The 25,060-nt window shown below is 48.1% G+C and overlaps 2 protein-coding genes across 2 annotated transcripts in view; both read right to left on the bottom strand.

The window, feature by feature from the left end:
- The window catches only part of cachd1 (cache domain containing 1), a gene marked incomplete at its 3' end in the record, with an annotated part of 37,848 nt that extends 26,023 nt beyond the window's left edge, over positions 1–11,825 (bottom strand). Inside the window, 1 exon segment of the mRNA XM_067231848.1 lies at positions 11,736–11,825. Within this exon segment, the coding sequence (XP_067087949.1) occupies positions 11,736–11,741 (6 nt within the window).
- An 11,979-nt stretch (positions 11,826–23,804) lies between these two features.
- ror1 (receptor tyrosine kinase-like orphan receptor 1) overlaps positions 23,805–25,060 on the bottom strand; it is a gene marked incomplete at its 5' end in the record, with an annotated part of 5,789 nt that continues 4,533 nt past the window's right edge. The window contains 5 exon segments of the mRNA XM_067231847.1: positions 23,805–24,875; positions 24,878–24,935; positions 24,937–25,002; positions 25,004–25,054; positions 25,056–25,060. The exon segment at positions 25,056–25,060 is cut by the window's right edge and continues 103 nt beyond it. Coding sequence (XP_067087948.1) covers positions 24,565–24,875; positions 24,878–24,935; positions 24,937–25,002; positions 25,004–25,054; positions 25,056–25,060 — 491 coding nt within the window.

Below are 25,060 nucleotides of genomic sequence, written 5' to 3'. Positions count from 1 at the left end.
CTCCACCAGACAGGATATAATGCTTTCCACATGTGAGAGACAGAGTGAGACAGAGAGAGAGTGAGAGTGTGTGTGTGTGTGTGTGTGTGTGTCAGAGACAGGGTGAAAGAGCAGGGCTACAGCCTGTCTCTCTCTGTAGCAGGGCTACAGCCTGTCTCTCTCTGTAGCAGGGCTACAGCCTGTCTCTCTCTGTAGCAGGGCTACAGCCTGTCTCTCTCTGTAGCAGGGCTACAGCCTGTCTCTCTCTGTAGCAGGGCTACAGCCTGTCTCTCTCTGTAGCAGGGCTACAGCCTGTCTCTCTCTGAGAAGCCCACTATAAACCCCAACCATCTTTCCTCTCAGCAGCTTTAGAGCACGCTTGCACTGAAGCTCTGCTTAAAACAGACCTTTCCAAACATGTCTGTGAGACCCTTTGGACGCCTCACGTCCCGGTAACGTTGAACTGAGCTACCTGTGATCCCACAGAGGCTCCAGGGGGGGCAGGGGGGGGACTCCACACCTAAAATGGCGCTGTGAGCGAACGGGAACCAAGGTCGACCGCCAGCGTTTGATCTCTCACTCTTGGAGCGTGTGAGAAATGTGCAAGGCGAGAGCAAGCCTGAGAGAGAGAGAGAGAAAGCATGAGAGAGAGAGAGAGAGAGAGAGAGAGAGAGAGAGAGAGAGAGAGAGAGAGAGAAAGCAAGAGAGAGTGAGAGAGAGAGAGAGAGAGAGAGAAAGCATGAGAGAGAGAGAGAGAGAGAGACAGAGAGAGAAAGCCTCAGAGAGAGAGAGAGAGAGAGAGAGAGAGTGAGCAAGCCTGAGAGAGAGCAAGCCGGAGAGAGAGCAAGCCGGAGAGAGAGCAAGCCGGAGAGAGAGAGAGAGAGAGAGCTTCAAAGGCCACGCGGTCCTTGCAACAGGGTGAAAAGCAGAGGGAAAAGTAGAGAGACAGAGAGAGTAAGAGGAGGGGGGGTGGTCAGTAATTCGCACCTCCGTCTGACATTCCCCATGCTCATCCATCTTTTCACCTCCTCCTTCCCTCTCATCCCAGCCCCTCCCACCCCCAGTGTGTCCTGCACCACACAAGACGACAGTGAGAGGGGGGGAAGCAGAGGTCACTTGTGGAGGGGGAGGCACTTGTGGGGGCTGTACCGCTAAGGTAGCTGGGGTCATGGTGTGGTTCTTCCCCCCCCTATGATGAAGGTTTCCTGTCAGGTCGAGCAGACCATCGAGGCGCTCTGAAACCAAACACTCTGGAAATCTCTTTCTACTTCTGCCAGTGTAGGAGGCTCACATAACAGACTGATGCCAGCAGAGCAGCGGTCATTATGCAGCAAACAAGCCTGGGGGCTGAGGGCTGAGAGCTGGGGCTGGGGGCTGAGGGCTGGGGCTGAGAGCTGGGGGCTGGGTTTTGGGTCGGGGGGTCTGGGCCATGTCTGTGATGTACAGTGTCGTACAAGGTACTGTGTCGCATATGAATGCTCATCTGACCAGGTATAGCAGGGTCAGGGTTCACCGGCTTCTGTAACGCCCCCCCCCCTCCTCCTCCTCATAAGTGCTTTTTTTTTTTTTTTTTTTAACAAGAGGTCACCAGGTCACCTTACACTCTCCTTTCATGTCGGCGGTTGAGTCTAAACATGGCCGACGTTGCTCCATGACTAATCGTGTCTGACTTATTGACAAATGTTCAACTACTCCCACTGAACCGACCAACCCAACCATCAAAGCCTGCAGGGTGAAGGCTGGCCAGCCCTGACCTGCTCCAGACCACAGGAGGTGGTTAAAGTGGAACAGAGGTGGAAGACATCCAAAGCCACATCAAAAGACACACCTGAGTGCTAACCTGCAGATGATCATGTGGAGATTGGGGGAGGGCAGGAAGAGAGCGGATGCAGCAAAGGAATGTGAGATTATTAAAATGCTTGGCAATCTTTAGGATGGGGGTACCGTGTTTCCTGTCAGAAGGAAAGACAGAGAGAGAGACGTGCGTAGTAGAAAAGAGAATGAAAGTGAGAGTGAGAAAGCGAGCAGGCTTCACCAACGTGCCAGAAATGTGAGATTTCACTTTTATCACACGTTGAAGGTACGTTAAGTGATTTTTTCACATACATAAAAGTCGTTTGCATCTCAAGTCCCAGAGAGTCTGTTTCAAAACAGCATAAAAAGCCAATCACACCATGTCTGAAGGCTTGTTAACATCTCCGACTCCAATCACACCATGTCTGAAGGCTTGTTAACATCTCCGACTCCAATCTCACCTGCCAAGGCAAACAGACGCCGCTAGCTCAATCTACAGCAATCTGAAGAAGGAGACAGACAGAGACACACAGAGAGAGAGAGAGAGACAGAGAGACACACACACACAGAGAGAGACACAGAGAGACACACAGAGAACCACACACAGAGAAAGACACAGAGAGAGACAGAGAGAGAGAGAGAGAGAGAGAGACACACAGAGAGAGACACACAGACAGACACAGAGAGACACACAGAGAGAGAGAGAGAGAATACTAGTGAGTGTTGAGAGAGGGGGGGACGGGGAGGGGTGAAGGGATCGGAGGTGTTGGGGTGGTCTGCTCAGGTTACTGCTCATGTGGTGAGCTCATGTCTGGCCACGGTTACGAGGTCTCTGAAGACACAACTCTCTCAGTACAGGCCCGATCGAGCACCATCTGCTTGCCGGATGCTAACGCAGCCTAGCGGTAGCATCCCCTGAAGAAGCCTCGCTTTTGCCAACCATAACATTTCCTGTCGAGAAAAAAACATCATTTCCTGTCCCCGCATCTAGCTAGGCATAACATTTTATGGTCCAGCGTAGCATCTCCTGCCTAGGGCTAGCATGCCCCGGGTTGACTTTAGGCCGGCCTATTCAGACAGTGTTCCTTGTCTTAGCTTAGCCTGTCCTGGCACGATTCGCGCTCTAGAAGATTTGTGTTGGCTAGCCAGGGTGCTAAGAGGAGAGGAAAGGGAGTGAGAGGGGAAGGAAAACATGGGTCCAGTCTAGGCAAATAAAGGAAACACACACACACACAACCTGTCACATGAACAACCTTAAGACTTCACATGGAAGACTCTAGATGGTCGTTTGGACTTGTGTGTTGTCTGACCTGTCCTGGAAGCCACTGGACGGTGACTAGCGTTGGCAGTTGTCCCTCCCTCTCTCCAACACACACACACACATTCATGAATTAGAGCGCTTCAGAAAAGGTTTATGAGTGACGACTCCCATCTGTGGCAGGAAACCACACTGCCAAAGAACACACATAAACTAGACACACACACACACACACACAGAGCATGTGCAATCACCATCCACTGCGCCACAGCTCAGCTGTGAGGGAAAACAGCACTTAGTCAAAGAGCAGGAACCTTGCGGACGCCCGTCACTCTCTTCATGGCACACAAAGCAAGAACAGGCCATGGCCATCATTTCCCATGAAATTAGCTTCGTTTTCAACTCCCCCTTCTTCTTGGGAGAGGGAGAAGAGGAGGGGAGAAGGAAGGTGGAGGAAGAGCTGGAGGCAGGGAGAGCATCTCTGCTTCAGGAACAGCATGGCGTGATAACCAACCAGTTACAACAGCAGGGCTAGCTCGAAAGGTTGAAGGAAGCGGGTAGGGAACATGACGCAGCTTTACAGCTAAAGAGCCTCCAACCTTCAGGTATCAGGCTAGCATCAGTCTCCAAACTAACTTGGAGACATCGACAGCTGTTGAGGAATTACAAGAGACTCCGTTTACTCTGCTCACGCCCGAGTCAGTGAACGATGGAGAGACAGAGAGAGAGAGGTGTCCAGCTGTTGGCTCAGGTTGAAACAGTCGTTGGATGCCTGCGACAACAGTAGAACGGGTAAACACAAAAGACAAACAAACACCATGGCAACACACAGGAAGTCCACTCGGGACTTACGGCAAACACCAGATTGGTACAATTGCTAACAAGACTGAGTGAAAATAAAACAAAGGGGAATATTCTTACACACACACAGACACGTTTGGCAAGATGTCGTTCTGTCTCGCTGACAGCCAGCATACAGGAAAATCTGCAGAGTATGTTGAGGTTTCACAATATGCTGCTTAAAGCGAGTCTTTTGCAAAACAGTCTCATGAGTAAATGATCATGATGCGGAAGAGTGGGTGAAAGTTTGCGAGAGAGAAAGAGTAAGAGATACAGGGACAGAGAGAGAGACATGAAGAACCTTTTCCCCAAAGATATCCACAAGATTTTGAAATGCAAATGACTGACACTGAATGTAAGATGCAGAGAGAAAGAGAGAGGGAGGGGTGTAGAGAGAGAGAGAGAGGGGTGTAGAGAGAGAGAGAGAGAGGGGTGTAGAGAGAGAGAGAGAGGGGTGTAGAGAGAGAGAGAGAGGGGTGTAGAGAGAGAGAGAGGGGTGTAGAGAGAGAGAGAGGGGTGTAGAGAGAGAGAGAGAGAGAGAGAGAGAGAGAGAGAGAGAGAGAGAGAGAGAGAGAGAGAGAGAGAGAGAGAGAGAGAGAGAGAGAGAGAGAGAGAGAGAGAGAGAGGGTGGAGAACAGAGAGACTGTCAGATTGTGCTTCTCTTCCGATTTGTGAAGGCAGCATGTGACAGTAGCTCTCAGGAAGACGATCCCATATGGCTGTCCTGCATACAACACTGAACTCCAGCTCCTGTCCTCATTAAGCACCCAACACACACACACACCGACCCACACACTATCTTCATGGCCCACCTGCATTCCCACAGTGCTCCGTATCAGCAGAGGATCAGAGAGCAGGAGACCAGGGTACGCTGAGCTCCAACACTGGCGTTCACAGCTATGTGTTCCTCCCCACTCTCTCCCCAGGAATATCTTACAGTTGGTTGGTTGGATATCTCACTGCTTTTAGACAAGCTGCATAGTGTTGGCAAACAAACACCAAGCAATCTAGATATTAGGCGTTGCCTGTATTAGTTGAGTGGAGGGAGACGAGATCCCACTTCAAGATAATGAAAATGCCATCTGGAGGCATACTTCACTTCAACTAGGAGAGCCACAAAACTGGAATCCAAATGTGAATCGCACGTCATTATGATAAATCGAATTTAATTTCAAGATGTTGGAGGCCGTGACCTTCCCTAACCCTTTCCACTGCAGATCATAAACGTCCTCACATGCTGAGGTAACCGGGAACTTTAGACACATAAAACAACTCGCGTGAGTTTTAGCCCGGAACGAACCAGGTCCGTTCCTCAGTGAGCCAGGATGATGTTTACAAACCAGCAGGAGGAAACGTAGAGCACTGGGCCAGTTTTGCTCTGCTAATGCTAGTGTAACATTACTCGTAAGTCAGGCCCGATAAAATGACCTGGTCCTTGGCAGGAAAGCCTTTGAGCCCAGAGAGACACTGATAGCCAAACACAGCTGGGCCTCACCCCGCCTCCCCCTGTCTTTCCTCTCACACTCAAAAGCCCCAACACTCCTCTCTGCCACCCAATTAGTGAGCTCTCTCTCTCTCGTGGCTCCTTTTATCTACAAAACAGCCTGGCTCTGCAGCGATGGAGAGGGGTCATAGTTCAAACATCTACCAGGTTCCCCACTTCCTCCTTCATCTCCACAGCCGGTAAGCCGGTGGAATCTGTGGCACGCTATCCAAGGTCTTACACCAACGCCGCCGAACACACAATTAGGCCAGGCAGACGGGTGAGAATAAGGAGCAGAAAACCGAGAGAGAGAGAGACAGAGAGAAGTTGTGCACCCGAGACAAAGAGAACACAGAAAGGAGAGAATGGGTATCCCTGTCAAATACCTCCAAGGCAGGAACTTCTTTAAAAACTTGTGCGAATGCCATGAAACTTAAGACAAGCGCCTGAGGCACAAGGAAACCATGACAAAGAGAGAGAACAGTGCTGCTTACAACAACCCGTCTCACTACCGTATTCCAGACCAGTCTCTCACGCAGACCAACGAGACACGTCCTTCCTCACAGTCATCTTCAATGTGATGATTCACATTCCTTTCCTCACAGAACAACATCAAAGTAAAGACCTTTTAGACCAATATACCCTTTCTTATAAGCAACAAGCAAGTATCACACCCTCTGGGCAGAATTCCAATCAACTGATATTTTCAACCCAAAACTCATAGCCTAACACTCAAACTATTTCTACACAGAAGCGCGTCGGAGGCAGTAAGGAACCTTGGGACGGGGACTCCTGAACGATTCCCCGTGTTCGATGCAGCGTGAAGCTTGATGGGCGCTGAAGGCCGGCGTCTCGGAGGCTATGAACGGCCGCAGGGAGACGAGTTAGACTAACTGAGGTGACCCCTGTGACCTCTGACCCCGGAGTGTGGGAGAGGGCTGGGGTGTAATGAAGAGGACTCATTTACGAACTCGCTCTGAGGAGAAGGCTTCACCACCGCAAGGACAGTGGCTGCACTGTGGTGCTCAGCATTGTGGGAGTTTTTTCCCCATACAACCACCCTCCCCTCCTTTATACCCCACCCTCCCCCCCAAAAGCGCCCCCCTAGCATTGGCGTTTCGTGGGGGGTATATTGTTGCACGAGCAAGCTCCGATCTGCAAACATTCACACCAGAACACAAACTTCCTTTCCAACGATCAAATGTAAAACCAGTGTCTCACAACCTTGTGAGGACACAGTGGGAGAGAACCTTGATGGAAACTTCAACGCTGAGGTCAAGGTTCAGTCCTCAACAAACTTATTTATAAACAAAGTCACAGCGACTTCCCGGTCCAAGACACCGGGTGTGTTTCTCCTCAGACAAAGCCCCCCAAACACGAGACGCACAGGGACGGGCAAGCAGGGGAGAAGGAAAGCCAGTTGGGGCTGCTCACGACAGGGGAGCCAACTTTCTCCTCATCGGGAATGCAAAGCCTCCTGCAGGAGAGAGGGGGAGGGGGACTAACAATGTCCCAAAACATGTGGGCCTGGGAGGCCCTCAGTGATTCCCATACTGCTCCTCCCCCCCCCCTCCCCCCCAACCATGTGCCTCCACTAACCACCCACCCATCCCCCTCCCTCCTCTTGTTTTTGAGGAGGGGGGAGTTCATTTGGGCCCTCTCCCTTTGTGAGCAGTGAAAGGCTGGGCTGCCAGGTCTCTGCCCTCCTGGGCCAGGTCAGCTCTGCTGGAACCAACACTGGGAGCCAGGGGGTTCACAAAGACCAGGCTAGCCCCCAATAAAGCTCCTTTTCTTCAAGTGTGTGTGTTTGTAAATGAGGTGTGTGTGTGTGTGTGTGGAGAGAGAAAGAGAGAGTGGTATTGAATGGGCCAGTGAGAAGGCTGATTAAATAAGTCCAGTTAATTACTGCTCCTGTTGAATAATCAAGCAGTTTCAGAAGACCACTAGACTTGGTGTGGTCGGTCAGCCTCCATCTTGTCCTGCAGGACTCTACGTGAGCTCAACCACAGAAGAAGAGCTACCAAGCCAAGCGAGAAACGTCGTTCCTCACAGTGAACGGACGCAAAATATTTCAGTGCTGATTCAAATTCCTTTCCTCACAGAACAACATCAAAGTAGCGACATAAAAAATAAAATACTCTTGTAGGCAACACCACTACAACCAAGTATCGTAATACGAGAGATCAACCATAGAAGAGCTAGCTAGTTAGCTGCTCCACTAGAGTTACAGACGTGCAGCACTGCTTGACCACCTGATCTTTGGCTGAATCATCACGAGAGTTCGTCAAAAGCCTCAGAAACCGCTGCGGTCGGAGACAAGACAACACGTAAAAGGGGCCCTTTTACCAAGTACTGTGGAAAAGCCATCAAAGACGGGGAAGATAAATCGACCATGTCGATGTACCAACTGATTTAAACCCAACAGCTGGCTCTGAAGGAGAGGGGCTCATCTCTGTGGTCGTAACTCACTCTGGTCCAGGGGTAAACCAGACCATCTGGAACAATGCTATCCATCCAGCCGATCAGTCATGCCTGGCCTTGGTCGGGGGAGGGGGTAAACGGGGGCTTGGACAAGGGGGCTTGAGTATCTTGGAGCCTGGAGCTTGGCCAAGACACACAAGAAACCCTCATCTAATGAAAACGTGGCCCTGGCTTGCGAGGGGAACCCGATGCAGAGTCGAGATCTTTGAATTCAACCGCGGGCAGGCCAGACCTTAACACGGCATGTTCGCCACGACAGAACACACAGTCCTAACATTTCTATTCTAGTAAACGGAAATACAATACAAACAGGACCACTATGAATTTTCATGGAGAGAATCGGCTCATAAAACACAGAAGAAGATCATAAATTAGTACTGAAGGAACTGGGAGTTATCTAACCCCAATGCGCTCAAACGTGATGGAAGGCACCTTGTACATAGCTGCGGATTCTTGGAACAGTCCACGGGATCCTCTTCAGAACTTCCTACGGTTCTTTGAAATCGTGGAACATTCCGGAACAGAGAGCAGTTGGAGAGGTGAGGTCAGTGGCAGTTCAGCCCTGAGAACAAAAGTACCCGAGCAACTCTTGTCACAGAGACTTGGGGGTGGGGGAGAAGCCAGGGGGCCCTGGAGGAAGGTGAATACCCCCAGAAGCCCCCCAGAGCCCAGACACTCCAGAGAACCCTCCAGGCAGATAGAAAGACAGGCTTTGGGGATCCAACACTTCCAAAGGGGTCACTTACAGGGAGATAAGGAGCCCAAACAGAGAGGGGTTCATCTGTGTCTCTTATGTGGAACAGACCTCTACAACACCTACAGGAAGTGAAAAACACTACCCCTGGGCTATAGCTTCACACCACACGGAAACATTAGAAACATTTCCTGACATGACATCCCCATCTTCCAGATGAGCGGCTGGGTGGACTCGGTGCTAAGGTCTGCAGACAGCTGGGCAGCGCTCTGCAGACAGGGGTTAATACAGCACTAGCATGTGCAATGCAGCAGCAGGTCTTTGAAGCTCCACTGCAGAGAGCCATTAGGAATTCTGATGTTCTGCTACGTTTTCGGAAGCCGGCCATCTCTGAGGAACGGGGGAGAGAAGAGAGAGTGAGGTAGAGAGAGAGAGACAGAGAGGTAGAGAAAGAGCAAGAGAGAGAGAGAGAGCGAGAGAGCGAGAGAGACATAGAGAGAGACAGAGAGTGTTAGAGAGATGGAGAGAGTGATATGGATAGAGACATGCAACTCGGATAGTCAAACATGAAAAGAAAATAGCAGAAGCTCTGATTGCTTCTAAACGACCGTTGTCCTTGGATGAGGCCCAACCCTCACGGAAAAAGCTACAAAAAAAGGTCAGAGGAAGCGTCAACACCCGGCCTCCCTTCTCTCCATACTGTAGACCCCCAAACAGGTTCCCCACGAAAGAAAATGACCATCATTATTCAATAAGGGGGTACTGGACACACCGACTCCAAAACAAACCACAGCCCTCATCCTCTGATCACAGGAAGAGCTGCCCACACACTGCACTGGGAGACCTGGGGGATTAATAAACCCTGGAATCAACCTCAGGATATTACCTTCAGAAAGAATCAGAGAGCAAATATGCTTTTGGTCAAACTCCGTCACCATCATTCACAGAAAGGGAGGGGGATTAGATTAATCTTTGTTGTGATATTCACATGAATCCCATAGCTATTCCTCAAGCGATGATTGACCTGGTGTCTGAAACTGTTGTGATGACAGAACATTATGTAACAGCAAGATCATCTACAGTATCTTCTTAGTTTGGCAGAACTGCAACGAAAATTAATTCTATGGAAATCCTATTTATCTAAAAAAGGCGTGATCATACATAGAAGTACATCACCTTCCTGACACTACATCAGGAATGTAGGCCTACTTTGAGAACACAGGATGTTCGTATGCACCAAACGCTCCCTCGACAATTGGATAACTCAATGACAGATTGTATCAGTTTGACCCATTGACTTAGAAACCGTAACACCCCCCTCATCACATTTCAAACAAGCACAAGAACGAGGGGCCCTCAGATGAGCCTGACGTACACCCAGAACCAGTCCCAAGATCCACGGATCGCAGGCCGCTTACCGTTTAAATACAATCCTACACACTCATTTCACAATTTATAGATTATATACTATCGCTGAACACCGACACGTGCTTATTGATCCTGGAAAATCTGGATTCACTCATAACCCTGTACTGAGCGTGGTAGAAGGTAGTCGACTGGATGTGGTTCTCTGGTCGTCGTGGTGAGTGAGTATGACCAAACACATACCTTGTGATAAGTAGGAATTGGTTCAATTAAATCCAAACTGGCTATGGTAGAGTAGCACAGCATAAAAGCAAGTACCAGTGAAAACATCACTCTTTCAGAAATACCAAATGCTCTGTTTTGTAACCAAATGCTTCAGAGGTGTCAAAACAAACAAAACTAAAAACCTGGTGGCAGAAATTATTCAGTATACGTTTAGAAATGCCTTTTCAGTCCTACCAAAGCTTCCATGTTTGACATCCCATTCAACAAGTGACAGTATAAGCAACACTGTTGGAGCTCCTCAACAGAGTTTGGTTATTAGAAATCAGAGACTAGCAGAGAGCGAAAGAGAGAGAGAGGGGTAGGGGAGAGAGAGAGAGAGAGGGGTGGGGGGAGAGAGAGAATGGGGGATAACGAGGGACAGTGACAATAGGGGATTCAAGGATCAGAGCATGCTTCAAAGCCAGATCGCAGTGATGGGATGAAGACAGTGCCGCTGTGTGGAGATGAAACCCCAGTGGGGCCGGGGCCCCCTACTGACCGTCTCTACAGCCTCTCTCAAGTGTAAACCCCCTCCACCACGCCACTGTTGCTACGAAGGCCATTTGTTGACGGAGGCTCTACTCGAAATTTGCACGACAGACAATTGTTTCCGTCGCGCAAACGGCCGGGCAAGGACACACTGAAATCCATAATGCGTTAGATCTAAAATACGTTATTTCGGGTTAACCCTAACCCTATGTTCTTAGTTGGTTGTCGATGATATTCACGTAAATGTGCGCAAAACAATGAAACAAATAGAAAATGTGAATGTGTATAGTAAAGGTGAATTTATCTGCATTTTTATTGTTGGCCTTTACTGTATCATAAGCAATCTAATTATCTGCAAATGCCTGGTAACTAAGCATAGCTTTCATGAAGCGGGTAACATAACATGCTTTTTTGTTTGGAAACTAAATATCACCAAGACGAGGAACTGGTAGAAGGAATGGTGAAGTGAATGCATGATAAGTTCAAAGAATAGTAGTCGTCGTTCACCCCCCGCCGCCCCCACCCCCCCCATTCTAACACACACACACACATCGTTAGGCCAGATCTGCTTCTCTAAGTAGTGACCATTTTAGCGTAGTATTTTAACAAATTGTGTGGATTATCATTGCTGAAATTATCCTACATGTAAACGGTATTATCGAACAAATATATTGTTACGTCTTTAACTATGTAAAAGTAAGTTTCATCCTAGGCGGCATAAAAATGTGGCACGGTAGGCTACAGCCCATTGCAACACCAACAATGTCACCATTCGACTTCAAAGGGAGCGCTTTTTACAAAGAGAGATGCTAGGCCAATCAAAAGGAAATAATCATGAAGTAATCATTCGACTTGACCAGCATTAAGTTACAATTAGGTTTCTGTTAACAGTTGCCAATTGGCTATATATGGGCAACATAGCAGCCAACTTCATGTAGCTTATTCAGCGACAATATTGCCATTATGAAATACATTTAAGGGATCAAAACTTATATCCCGAGTCTATTTGATTAAATATAATCAAAGCGTTTTATAGCACAAGAAAACACCATTTGATGCGGAAAGGTAATGTAGCATGTAGCACTTACCTGCATATTAAAGACTCCTAGCTCCTGCGAAGACAGTTTTTTTCATTTGTACGGCTAAAACTTGAGCCTCCTCCAAGATCGAAAACTCCGTGTCGGCGCAACAAAATCCACAACTAAGAAGCGTCAAGACTGCGACAAAGATCCAGGAAAAAGCCATGAAGTTGCGCCAGCGAGACTGCGAGTGCGTATTCCACACGGAATGAGAAATTCGTGTTAAAATCACAGACCCCTTCCTTAACCGCCTCGCCATGATGGTTCGGGTAGTTCAATAGTAAACTGGGAATTCGCTCTGCAGCAACCCTGGGGAAACTTGAAGGGGACTACTTATCAACTTTGTTGTAAAATAAGTCCCCACTTTCGCAACAAACTTGCTCGACGTGGATCAGCGACATTAATGCGTTGTTTAGAAATCCACGAAAAAGGGCAAAAAACATCCGTAAATGGTCCGATTATTCTTTTTTCAGTAGATCCTGTTCACACGTCCTAACTCCAGTTAAGTGTGAGCAGGAGAACCACAATGAGGGTGAAAGTAGGAGGCTCGGAAGCGGCGTCACGGAGCATGCGATTGGGAACGGGATTGGATTCGGTTTGGTGACCGAGTGGTAAACAAACGGCATTAGTTCAACATTTGGCCGAACAATTACAATACAAATGTGGACATTGTGCCTCTTCGATTTGAATCGTGTCCACTCCTTTAAGTTTATGAGGGAAAACACGAGGAAGCGTTTTCACACAAGCCTAACGTTTTTCTAAGCGAATTGACAATATTAATAATCTTTTAACGACAGATTGATAATTGTCATTATCTGTAGCTACACACACATTTACTTCCTTCTGTGTCGCTCTTCTCTTGGGGAGTTGAAACTGAAGCAAAACCAGGACTGAAGCAGGATTTGGAGCCACCACCAGGCTACCTGTCGGCCTAGTCTATAGACAACTGACTGTCTCCCCATTTCCAAAGTTTCAAATAAACAAAATAACTCAATTAAACGTGACTGGTGAAATAAACATGTTCCAGAATGCTATTGATCCAGGAATGAACTGTGTCATAATTGCTTATTGTGTAGCCCAAACTGACCAGGGGTTTGCATGGAACAAACCCCGACCGTTCAGAAATGTGTGTGACTGTGTGTGATCCACAGCCTAACCAAACCAGGAGTTAGTTTCAGCTCTGGCCTGCACCCAACCATCACTGTTTCTGCAACCTTTGGAAATGTCTCGTCAACAAAGAACTCTCCGGAACATTTCCATCGGGGTGTTGGCGATGAAAAGTTTGCAAACGCACCATGGATGCACCCAGTTCTTGGTGACTTTGTAGGTCTCAGAAAGAGATATGAAGGAAAGGTCTCATTGTCGAATGGGCAGACCAAAGTGACCCCAGAGGGGGAAAGGGAGGGAGGAAAGGGGGGAGTGTGGGGGTTGAAGAGCATCCAGATTTAGGCTGAAAGTACCCTGACCTCTCAGTGGAACAGAGCTGTTTGCCCATCCCAGCCCTACACCATACTGCGGGAGGGCTGGGACAGGCTGTGGAGGGAGAGCTCAGACACACTGAATGAATGGGACGTCTGTTTGTAGCCCTGGCCCCAGAACTTGTCAGATGTTTTCATAGTCGTGAGATGCTTTTAGACGCTTCTAAACAGAAGGATGTTTGCGAAGCGGGTCGAATGTATGTGCCACGCATGTGCTAGCTGTGGGATGTTGGTTTGTGAGGCGTTTGTGTGTTACTATCCTGTGTGTGTGTGTGTGTGTGTCTAGGCCACAGGCATGCCAAAGCTGACCTCATCAGAGATCTAATGTCAGAGAGAGGTGTTTATGAGCAGAAGGGATTAGGATAGATGGAGTTCTATGATTCATACCTGGGGTGAGTAGTTGAACACACATATACACAGACAGACAGACAGGCAGGCAGGCAGGCACACACACACACACACACACACAGACACACACTGACAGACACACACACACACAGACACACACTGACAGACACACACACACACACACACACACAGACACACACACACACACACACACACAGACACACACTGACAGACACACACACACACACACACACACACACAGACACACACTGACAGACACACACACACACAGACACACACTGACAGACACACACACACACACACACACACACACAGACACACACTGACAGACACACACACACACACACACACACACACTGACAGACACACACACACACCAACAACGCAGGACTTTAGGGTTAGGAGTGTCCCCGGATGACTGATGACCTTCATGTGTGTGTGTGGAGACAGCACCATCTCAGCCAGACGTCTGCAGTAATGACTGAATGAGAGATCAGCCAAACAAGAACGTACCACTTTCACTGTTGGACAGGGGTGGTCGGTTATCAGGGTAAGTGTGTCATCGGGGGGGTGTGGTTGGGGATGGAGGTGTGTGTGAGGGGTTATGTCTGGAGGCTTGTTCTGCCCCCCCCACCCCACTTTATTCAGAACCAGGGACAGATGAAAGGGGCCAGTCTTAAGCCTGCCAGCAGCCCTCACACCCCCCCTCCTCTCTGAAGCCGGAGCCACACTGATGGTCGTATCCAGGCGGGTGTCCGGGCAGAACAGCCTGGTTGAAGCGTTGGCTTGGAAACTGTATTCGCATGATGTGGTGGTTGAGTTGGTGGTTCAGGGGCTGGTAGCCCATTACATTTATAGCTACTGCGTTAAGAGAGGTGGATGATGTTGAATCGTGAAGAAGAGGAGATCTTGGATATGGTTGTGTGCTTGTGGCCTCGTTACTGAAGCAGCCTGCGTTTTTAAAATCCCCCTGGCTAATTAGCCACTAGCAATCTCTCCAAGACTGGGACACATCAAACGAGCGCACACACGCCTGCGCGCACACACACACTCACACACACACATCAAACAGACTGTGGCGTAAAGGGCTTGATCTGGCCACGGGTGCAGTGAGCCGTTGCGTGCTGTTGGTCTCTGTGTGATGTTCCTCTAAGCGTGGACACACACACGTGCACGAGGACCCGAGGATTTCAACCCTCATGCGTGAAATATCAGAATCAGACTGGCAATTAGTTTGTATGAACCCACTTTTCTAACTGTTGTGAAAGTTCGGATGCACATCTCCCGAAGGTACACTCAAAATCCAGATTCTGCCTCCAGCCCTATTTATAATCTGCATACGGCTTCTTTGACTTCTTGACTTTCTTGACTTCCTGCTTAAAACACACTGCTTTTTGCACTGCATTACAAAATTGTATCTTATTCATTTGTATTTCTTTTTTTTATATTTTGTATTTTTATATTGTAATTTACGGCAACTTATATTTTATTTTATTGTATATTTAATTATATTCTAATCCCACTTAGTACTGCTAGTTTATGTACCCTTAGTATAGATAGTCCACATATTTAAATTTTGGGTCTCTTGAGGGAGGGAGGGAGGGAGGGAGGGAGGGAGGGAGGGAGGGAGGAGGGGAGGGAGGGGAGGGAGGGAGGGAGGGAGGGAGGGAGGGAGGGAGGGAGGGAGGGAGGGAGGGAGGGAGGGAGGGAGGGAGGGAAGAACGGATCCTCTACTATGAGACTAGTTTATCCAGTCTACTGGATCACATTCAGACTGCAGCCTTTCCCTAAGTAGTGTCAGCAAACACTAATTCTACCAGGATAGTGTTTTTTCAGAAAGAACTGTTTAATTTGGGGTGGAAAAAAAAATCTCCATTACACCACAAAGAGGGGAGGAAGCTTCGTTAGAGAGAAGGATTTGTCTTAGCGGATTATTTCATTTGCATAATTTTAATTACAGCGCCCGTGCACAAAGCCACCTGGTTAGGAAAGATAAAGGGAAGCAGGGAGAAAGTGTGGCTGATTAGCTGAGAGAACTCGGCGTTGTGAATACATTGGTTGTGATCTGAGAAACAGAGGGAGAGGAGAGAGAGAAAGATAGAAAGAGGAGAGGGAGAGAGTAAAGGAAAGGGAGGGGGAAAGGAGCGAGAGAGAAAGGAGAGAAAGAGAGAGAACCTGCAGGGGGACTTTGAAGAAAAACAACTTTGGGTGATTGTATAAGCCACAGTCAGTCGGTAAACAATAGGGAGTTTAGAGTGACTGTTAGAGTCTTGTAAAACCAGGTATTACCATGGTGATGGCCCCTAAATGTTCCACCATTTACCCCCCAGACGAGCTCAGATTTGACAGGATTACTACGGGCCTCTGTGTGAACAGACCGGAGACAGCGCTGGGAAGTCTGCACATTTAAATGTTTCCTGTTCCAAGCCGTCTCCAGAACCCAGAATATGGAACTGGATCTCTGAGGAGCGACAGACTCACCGGGATGCGCTCTGGGACAGACATGCCACAGCCATCTTCTCCATCATCTCTCCAGCTGTTCTGGGTTCAGCTCCCAACCACTTCTAACTTGCCCCTCCCTCACCACAGCTCAGACAGGAAACACCCAGCTGGTAGTTGTTGAGAGGGAGAGAGAGAGAAAGAGAGAGAGGGAGAGAGGGAGGGAGAGAGAGAAAGAGAGGGAGAGGGAGAGAGAGAAAGGGACAGAGAGAGAGAGAGAGAGAGAGAGAGAGAGAGAGAGAGAGAGAGAGAGAGAGAGAGAGAGAGAGAGAGAGAGAGAGAGAGAGAGAGAGAGAGAGAGAGAGAGAGAGAGAGAAAAGAGAGGGAGAGAGAGAGAGAGAGAAAAAGAGAGAGAGGGACGGAGAGAGAGAGAACTAGCCCACAGCTGGACAGTCATGAAAGGATGAACCAGTTCACTGACCCCTAACCCCTGACCACATTGATCCAGTCTGTGACCTTCCCGTCCATCAAGCCTCCTCTTCATCCACAACAAAGTAGGAGGGTCAAGGCCATGGGATACTGATTGACAGGCACACTAACCACTAGTAGAGCTTACCTTTACACATTTTATGACCAACAGGCAATTCATTACCAGAGACCTTGTGGCTTGAGCATTGGCTGGTTGCAGGCACTTCATCTATGGTGGACTGTTCTTTCATTTCTCATTCCCTGGATGTGTACTCCTAATCTCCCAATGGAAAGCAGCCATTACGTATCAGGATCATAATCTTGTGGCTCGAGTGGGATCGTTCCAAGACTTGATTTAATCCAGATTTGACTGTGCGTCTGTGTGTGTTGAAGTATACGTGTGTGTGTGTTGAAGGATATATGTGTGTGTGTGTGGGTCATATAACTAGACATATGTAATAAAGGGCTGTATGGAACTGTAACCCTTACACCACTAATGTGAGCCTTGCATTAAAAGATCCCCTCTAAGGGGGGAGGGTGTGAGGGTGGGGGGGGTGGAAGAGGGGGAGAAGGGGGATTGGGAGATGGGGGTGGGGGTGGTCTTTCAGTTGGCGCTCTAATTATGTTTTTTACTTTTTAACTATCCGCACAGCGAGCTCTAACTAATCCACACATGGATGTGATCTTTGTGAAAGTGTTGCCGGGGACAACAAGACAAGGGGGGGAAGGAGAAAGAAGGAACAGTGGCTGGTGGCTCCAAAACAAAATCTGCACCCCACAAAAGAGCCTCTATTACACTCCGGTTTATATATTTTATTTTGTGTGTGTCGGGGGGGGGGGGGAGGGAAGAACTTTAAAGCCGCCCCAGTTGCCATGACAACACAATTCTTTGAAGTTATTTTTTCCCCTCTTCCACAGCTGAATATAACTACGTGTGTTCCCCTCCCCATTTCCCCCTCTCTTTCCTACATCATAATTTTTGCTTTGAAGACTAAGCCGATTCCCCGTCGAAACCGTTTGCTATTTCTGTCAGTATTGGAGGCAGAGACACGTGTGTGTGTGTTGACTGTGTGTGTGTTGTTTGTCTGTGTTTACAGAGCAACAAACAAGGATCTGATGATCGGCGTCTAGGGCTGAGCCTGCTGGTTTGGGCTGAAAAATCCCAGAACATGGAGGGAACAGTTCGTATCTGAAAATACAACACCTTTGTCTTAGACACACATGAAAGCTTTCAGAGGAGATGGAGGAAAGAGGGTAAAACAAGCTATGCTACAGAGAAGAAGAGGGAAGACCATCAAGAGATGAGCAGAGGAGGAGAGAAGAAGACAAGAGCTGAACACAAAACAGTAGTGGAGGAGAAGGAAATGAGAGAGAGACAGGGAGAGAGAGATAGGGAGGGAGAGGGATAGGATAGGAGAGAGAGAGAGAGAGAGAGAGAGAGAGAGAGGGGGGAGAGGGAGGAGGAGAGAGAGGGGGGAGAGAGAGATAGAGAGGAGAGAGAGAGAGAGAGAGGGGGGGGGAATATTCAAATGAATGATCAGATCTAAGAGCATTAACAAGCAGATCATCGCTCTATTGCTATGCTAATTCTGAGCCTCGCATATTCAACAGTGGACCTGATAACCTGGTAACAAGTCAATATGGCCAACAAGATGGCTGCCCCCCTTAGTATTTTGTTGGAACTAACTCCCAAAATAAAGTATCTACAGCAAGCACAGACGGTAAACCTAGGAATCAAAACTACTACTACTAAACCAAAACTATTTCTGACAGGTTGCATGTTTTTTTCCAGGCAACTTGATAAAGACAACCTGGGCTTCTGAATATCTTGGGTGATCAGACCCACTATCCAGGATCCAGGGGCCCTGTCCTCCCCTTCAGCCCCAGGGCAGGGGCCTCGGTGTGGGGATGGGGTTGGAAGGCTGAGTGGAACCAGACAAGGGGGTTTTGGGGGCAAACAGAGAGCACCTCTGGAGCTCAGCCAGATGGAACACATTAGACCTCCAGCACGGAGATGGACGGGTTAGTCTAGGAGCTGGAGTCAGGGGGAGGAGAGACACCAGAATAACCTAGAACAATATTATGAACTGAGAGGGGTTTCGATTCTACGACCATGTTGAGGACGATCGACGTGTACAGGGTGTATGACAACACAAAACTGGCAACAAAGAACAAAGTGATTTTTCCTGTGAACGAATGGTTGTGGTTGGTTGTTTTGCAGAGATGGCAAAAGTACAGGCAGCCTTCACTCAAGTACAGATACTCCTGTTTTAAAAAGACTCTGGTAAAAGTTGAAGTACTGAGTACACTTTTTCACTCAAGTTAAAGTAAAGAAGTGTGAGGCTATGACATATACTTAAGTAAAAAGCAGTCATTACTACTACCTGTTTTAGTGTCTCGCTGGTAACTGGACCTCACATCATATTAATACATTTATACAAAAAGACACAATATGCCAATTTTCCTTTTTTCTTTACCTTTCTTGTTTGTAAATATATTTTCCACTGTTCAAAACTTTTGTTACAATTTTTTGAAAATATATTTTTTTAAATAACAAACAAACTTGAGACCAATGACTGGATGACACGGCTCACTTTTCAAACTGTCCGAGTCATCGCTGGACTAAGTGTCTCTTTACTTCTCAACATTCCCAGGAGAGGGACTAAGGGGACTTTCTGCTCCCTAACTCCAGTCCTATGCTACAGATTACGTCTCTCTCTTTCCTACCCCTCCCTCCCTCCCTCCCCCTCCCTCCCTCCCCTCACCTCCCTCCCTCCCTCCCTCCCTCCCTCCCTCCCTCCCTCCCTCCCTCCCTCCCTCCCTCCCTCCTCCGTTTCTTCCAAGCCTTCTGATCATAATTTCTCCTCCTCCTCTCTTCTCATTCACCCAGGTCATGACATACTTTCTGTACCCACATCGTACAGGCGGAACCTTTTGGCCATGTTCCACACTCAGGTTCCCCAGGAACATCTTGTCCCTGCCATCATTGTTCTCACTGGTTCTTTTGTCTCGCGACAATCGCCTCACTGCAGGTAAACTGCCACCAAGCCCCCTAGGCATTCCCCTCTCCCCCCTCCCTCTCCCCCTCCCTCTCCCCCCTCCCCAACGTTCTCTCTCATCTCTCTCTCTCTGAACCAACCTTGAAGCGTCCTTCTGAACCATGTCCGTCTTAGGTCTTAGCTGAACTCAGCTGAGAGCTCGTCCTCTCGGCAGCTGGATGCTTTAGTATTACCAAGGATTAGGAAAGTTGGTCAGGAAAAGATTCCCCCGTAGGTGCATGTATTCCCTCTGTAGCCAAGTACAGAGATTAACATAAAAATGTGTGTGGGTCTTGCTACAGAATACTGGGGGGGTGGACATAGTTAGCTTTAAATGCAAACACACAGTTAAGCACCTAATGGTCAGTTTGGAATATGTAACAAATATGGAATGTGACTGTTTAAGGATTTGCGAATTAGGTTAGCTAACAATGTCTAATCATTCCTAATCAACAAATCTAATCAGTGAGAATCTTAATCAAACAAACAGAAAATCCTTGTTTACCGTGAGTAACCGTGGAAACCTCCGGGCAACAGTAACCTGGGAAGCTAAGTGGGAACTGATTGGCCGCTTGAGAGCATTAAGGGCTGTAGTGTTGACATCTCTTCAAGGTCAGGGCTGGCAGACAGGCAGAGCTCTACCCCACGGTCAACAGGCTTTCATCCCCAACAATAACAGGTCATGTTCCCTAACAATCAGGCCCTTGTTTGGGGCAGTCCTGGAAGAACAGGGCCAGGCCTTAAGAGGGGAAACGTTATACTGGATCTCTCTGTCTCTCTCTGTGTCTTTCTGTGTCTCTCTGTGTCTCTCTGTGTCTTTCTCTGTCTCTCTCTCTATCTGTATCTGTATCTCTTTCTCTTTCTGTCTCTCTCTCTCTCTGTCTCTCTCTCATCCTGCCTTTCATCTCCCGTCATAGCCTAGTCAGCTGTCACAAACTGGTGCCTCCCTTTTCTATATCTTCCTCTCTTTATCTCTCCCGTCAGGATCAATGGAGGGCCTTCTTCTGCAAGTGTCCTCCAACATGGCTACCTCTACTGTACAAAGCAGGCCTTCCTGTAATGCAGCCAGTGCTCCAGCACAAATATGTGATTTCAAACATTCCAATTGAATATTTTCCGATAGACAAAAACTATGTCTATGCGACAAACGATTTAGTATGGCTTCAAAAAGTACTAATGACAAGGCTAGCAAGTAACACTAGCATGGTAGTAGCATTGGTACGAGTATCATGCTAGGTAACTTGGCCGGAAGCTAACTAAAGTTAGCTAGCTACCGTTTCGGGAAAATAACTTGAGGGGACTGTTGGAAATATTTAGAACTCACGCAACTTGACCGTTCTTCAGTGTCTCCTTTCCTTCTCTTTTTGTCTCCGCTTTATCTTTCTTTTCATCTCTCTCTCTCTCTGCCAGATTCTACAACTGGAAGCAATCAAAATCCTCAGCCTCTCTGCATTGCAGCTCTCTTTCTGTCTGGACACACACACACACACACACACACACACACACACACACACACACACACACACACACACACACACGACACACACACACACACACACAGAGTCAGTCCTAGCTGACACATCACTGGTTCCTCCATATCTCAGTTGTACAGCATACACTTAAAGCACAACTCCCCTCTTCAATCCCAAACCGGCCACACTCACAACATCCAGTAATCCCCGCCATCCATCTTCTTCTCCTTCTCTCTCTCCATCCCCATGTTTAGGCATGTGGACTCTGGAGTTCAGAAGGTTAACCCTAGAGCTTCTCTTTCAGCTGTAAAATCCCCCCCCCTCCCAAGTCTCACAACGGGAGTCGAACATTTAACCACCTAAAACAAGCACCACCACCATCAAAAAAACAACAAAAAAAAGCATCTCTTGAAGCATGTTTGGGCCTCCTGGTCAGAGTGGCTGTGTCCGTGTCCTACAGTACAGCTACTGTTCTTCATGTCTGGTCAGAATCATAGCTGCCCCCCCACCGCTTCCTCTCCTCCAACTGTTCTTTAGCCGACTCCTAGCTCCCCCCGCTCACCCTTTCCATCTCATTCTTCAGTTCCTCCTCCTCCTCCTCCCTCTGCTCCTGACCTCTCCTTGTTCCGTTCCCCCTTCGCCTCTCTTACTCTCCTTCCCCCTCCTCCCTCTCCTCTTTCTGTCCTCTCTCTCCTCTTCCTCTCCTCTCCTCTTCCAGAGTTATGAGACAGACTCAGAGGGGTTCAGGAATGCAGACGGGCTGACATGTCCTGCTCAAGGGGAGCACATCAAAATTTTAAAGCCTCATCAATATTTCATGATGATGTGTGTGTGTGTAGTGTGTGTGTGTGTTGCAGTGCTCTTCCCTGTTGCTTCAGAAGCTGTCTGCCCTAATCAGGACTCAGGTCAGCAGTGCTGCTGGTTCTTGACTCAAACGATCAAAACGTCCGTCTAAATTCACAGACTTGTTTTCAGTAGAGCTGAGCTGTTGAGTAAAGGCAATGCTGCGACCAGACACACAACAAAGATTTTCTGGGATTGTTCCCCCCTATGAGAAGGGCAAAACTTAGACATGATCAAAACCATTCCTCACATCAAACACTCTCAGGACATTTTCATACACACAGGCATTGACACACACACACACACACGCAGAAACACACACACGCGTACAAGGCCAACTATCCCTGCCAGGAGAGTTCCTCTAATCATCCTTCCATATGTGTGTATCCTTTCTCTCCTTGGCAAACATGAAGAGATTCTACTCCTTACAAAGAAAGTCAAAACAAACAACCGGTGTTTATTGACGGCCTGGTAAGTGATTCTAGGATTAAAGATACACACAGCCAGGCACACATCTGTGCGTTGTGTACCGTACCATACACACACGTAATCCTGTAAACACAAGCATTGCTCAAGCACATGCACACCTCTGCACGACACTCACAGTGAACCCTGAGGAGAAAACTGAGAAAAGGTGCCAGTTATTATGTTGTATGTACTATGTCAATGAGTTTTCCTGACTTTAAACCAAAAACAAACTAGCCCTAACCCTAAAATGCACGTGTGTACAACCACAGTACAAAGTAGAGAAAATGGCTCACTTGCCCCATCTGGTGGTCACAGATGGTTTAGATTTATTTTGTTTACGAAAATCTTTAGAACCAAAATGTGATATTTGCTTCTCTCTAGTGGATAGTCAAAGTCATCGCAGTACTTTGTCCAGATTTCCCAGGGGGTAATCACCACGACCATACCAATCATCGAAATCTTCAAAATAATGAAGTTAATACCTCAATGTAACCAAACTATGTAATTTAATAATGATTTTGCCGTACAAAACATTTGTGCAAAAATCTTCAGACACAATGACAAGGCCTCAATAGAATATCCATGTAAACCTTCGTAATCAAACCACTTATCTGAAAAACGTTTGAAAGACTGCCTTGAAAAGAAATGGATCTAACATAGAATACAAAAATTGTACAAAAAAAAGATATTTTGCCAAATACAAAATACCTAGTCCTAAGATTCACAGTGTTGTGGATAAGTGGTTTCTTGAACTGCTTTAATATACGCACATAGATGGTCATACAACTGTCGAGGATACCTGTGTAGTACTCCAGATATCTAGGTAGGTGAAACTGCTTCGGACGAATGCAGATAAGAACAGAAACAGGAGCTTTTGTACCTTTGAAAACGATCTCCAAACACCCTCATCTGAAGTTACCACATCTAGACGTCGTTTTTCTGTACCGTATCCACGACTATAAGCTATGGTCATACCATAGAGCCAGCACAACAGTATATGAATAGTACATTCTTGTACTTATTAGTATTAGTACTTGGTTTAAGAAGGACTTTTCAAGGTACACTGCAGCCTGTCAGGGAGGGGTTCGGGCGTGACACGTGTTTATCTTTTCACGAGTTTCTGAAATGCAATTAATTTAATGTATGTAAGAAGTAATGATGGCTTATGAGGTTTAAGGTCACAGTGAAGTGTTAGCTAGCTACCCAGGCTGGACCATGAGTCAAATGATTGTCTACTTGATTGAAGGGAGGAGATGGGGGGGGGGGGGGGAGGAGGGGATAAAAAGTTGCATAGCAACAAATACATGATACTATGGAAAAATACACTGCAATGTAGCTTTTGTTGACGAGAATTCAGCATGGAAGGATTTTGACGTCACGTTACACCATAAACCTCCAAACCCATTGTAGACGAAATAACTAACTTTCATAAAATAGATCAGTGATAGTTTGGACAAAATGGCCATGGCATGCAAACATAACATCCATCTCATCGTGCAACTGAGAGACGCCTTCAGATTGACTTTCTGAGTGGTCAAACAGTGCATAGGGTTGTGTGTCACAACCAGATTTGAGATCGCGAAACAAGAAAAGCAAATCACTTAGACATCAAGTATCTTTAGTCACTGTCAGGGTCTCTGTTTTAGGCCACATGAGGGTACAGTCTTTGATCGAGGAGTTCAGGGATACTGAGCCACTTATCGGCAGAGATCACAGATGGGCAGAGAGGGGAAGAGATGGAAATGTTCTGGGATTAAATATCAAGTTCTTGTGGACCGGAAGCCCTAACTGAAGCTTCCACACAACAAGACGGCTGCTTTGAAGTCAGATCTCTTTCCCCCGGAGCTAGGATTCAGCTCTGGTGGAGGAGAGAACAGCATGATGGGAAATGGAGGCGGAGGAGATCCCCTCCCCCTCCCTCCCTCCCTCCCCCCTCCAGCTGTGTAGCCCCTCCCCGAGGAGAGTTGGGTAACACAAAGCGCCTCTCCCATGCTGGCCGTCCCGTCATCGTCCTGGCAGGAGTGTTGTTGACCCACCTGGGTCTGCTCAGTGGCAGGGCCCCTCAGGAGGAGAGGCCTCATCAAAGAGGAGAGAGAGGACAGGCATGCCCTCTCTCTCCTGCTTTGAGGTTTTCCTCCTCTGCAGAATGTCGTTTTGAATATAAATCTTCCATCCGCCTTCAGGATTGATGTATTTACAAGAGTAGGAGGTTGAAATAATAATTATAACGATTTAAAAAACAAAACGGGAGTATGCGGAGCGTTTACAGGTCTGCGGTGATGATGGAGTCGCTGTACATGAGTCTGTTGGAGTCGGCAAGCAGGGCGGAGGTCTGCGAGGGGTCCAACTGCAAGGCCTTCTGGGACAGGTGTCCGTACACCTGCATGGTCCCGCCCCCGGGCAAGGCGGAGATGGCCACGCAGTGAGACAGCAGAGGCGTGTTGGCGTCGTGGTTGGAGCCGGTGGACGGCACGCTGGTCACGTGACCCGTGCTGGTGGAGCCGCTGGCGCTGCTGGGGGAGCGGCTCTTGGGCGGGGGCAGGTGCTGCACCACCCGGGGAGCGGCCTGTGGGCGAAGTGGGCGGCGGGGAAGGCGGCGTACCCCGGCGGGATGGGGTAGCCGTTCACCGGGATTGTAGCGCTGGTTCTGGCCCATGGGGGTTGCCACGGGCGCCCAGCCCGCCATGGCGCCTGGGCGCGGCCATCCCCTGGGCAGGGTAGAGGAAGGTGGCGGTGGCGGGGTAGCGGGGGGTTGTTGC

The sequence above is a fragment of the Osmerus mordax genome (genome assembly GCF_038355195.1).
Source record: "Osmerus mordax isolate fOsmMor3 chromosome 27 unlocalized genomic scaffold, fOsmMor3.pri SUPER_27_unloc_1, whole genome shotgun sequence".
NCBI lineage: Eukaryota > Metazoa > Chordata > Actinopteri > Osmeriformes > Osmeridae > Osmerus > Osmerus mordax.
The sequence above is the reverse complement of the archived record's forward strand: the minus strand, read 5'-3'. Positions and strand labels throughout refer to the sequence as shown.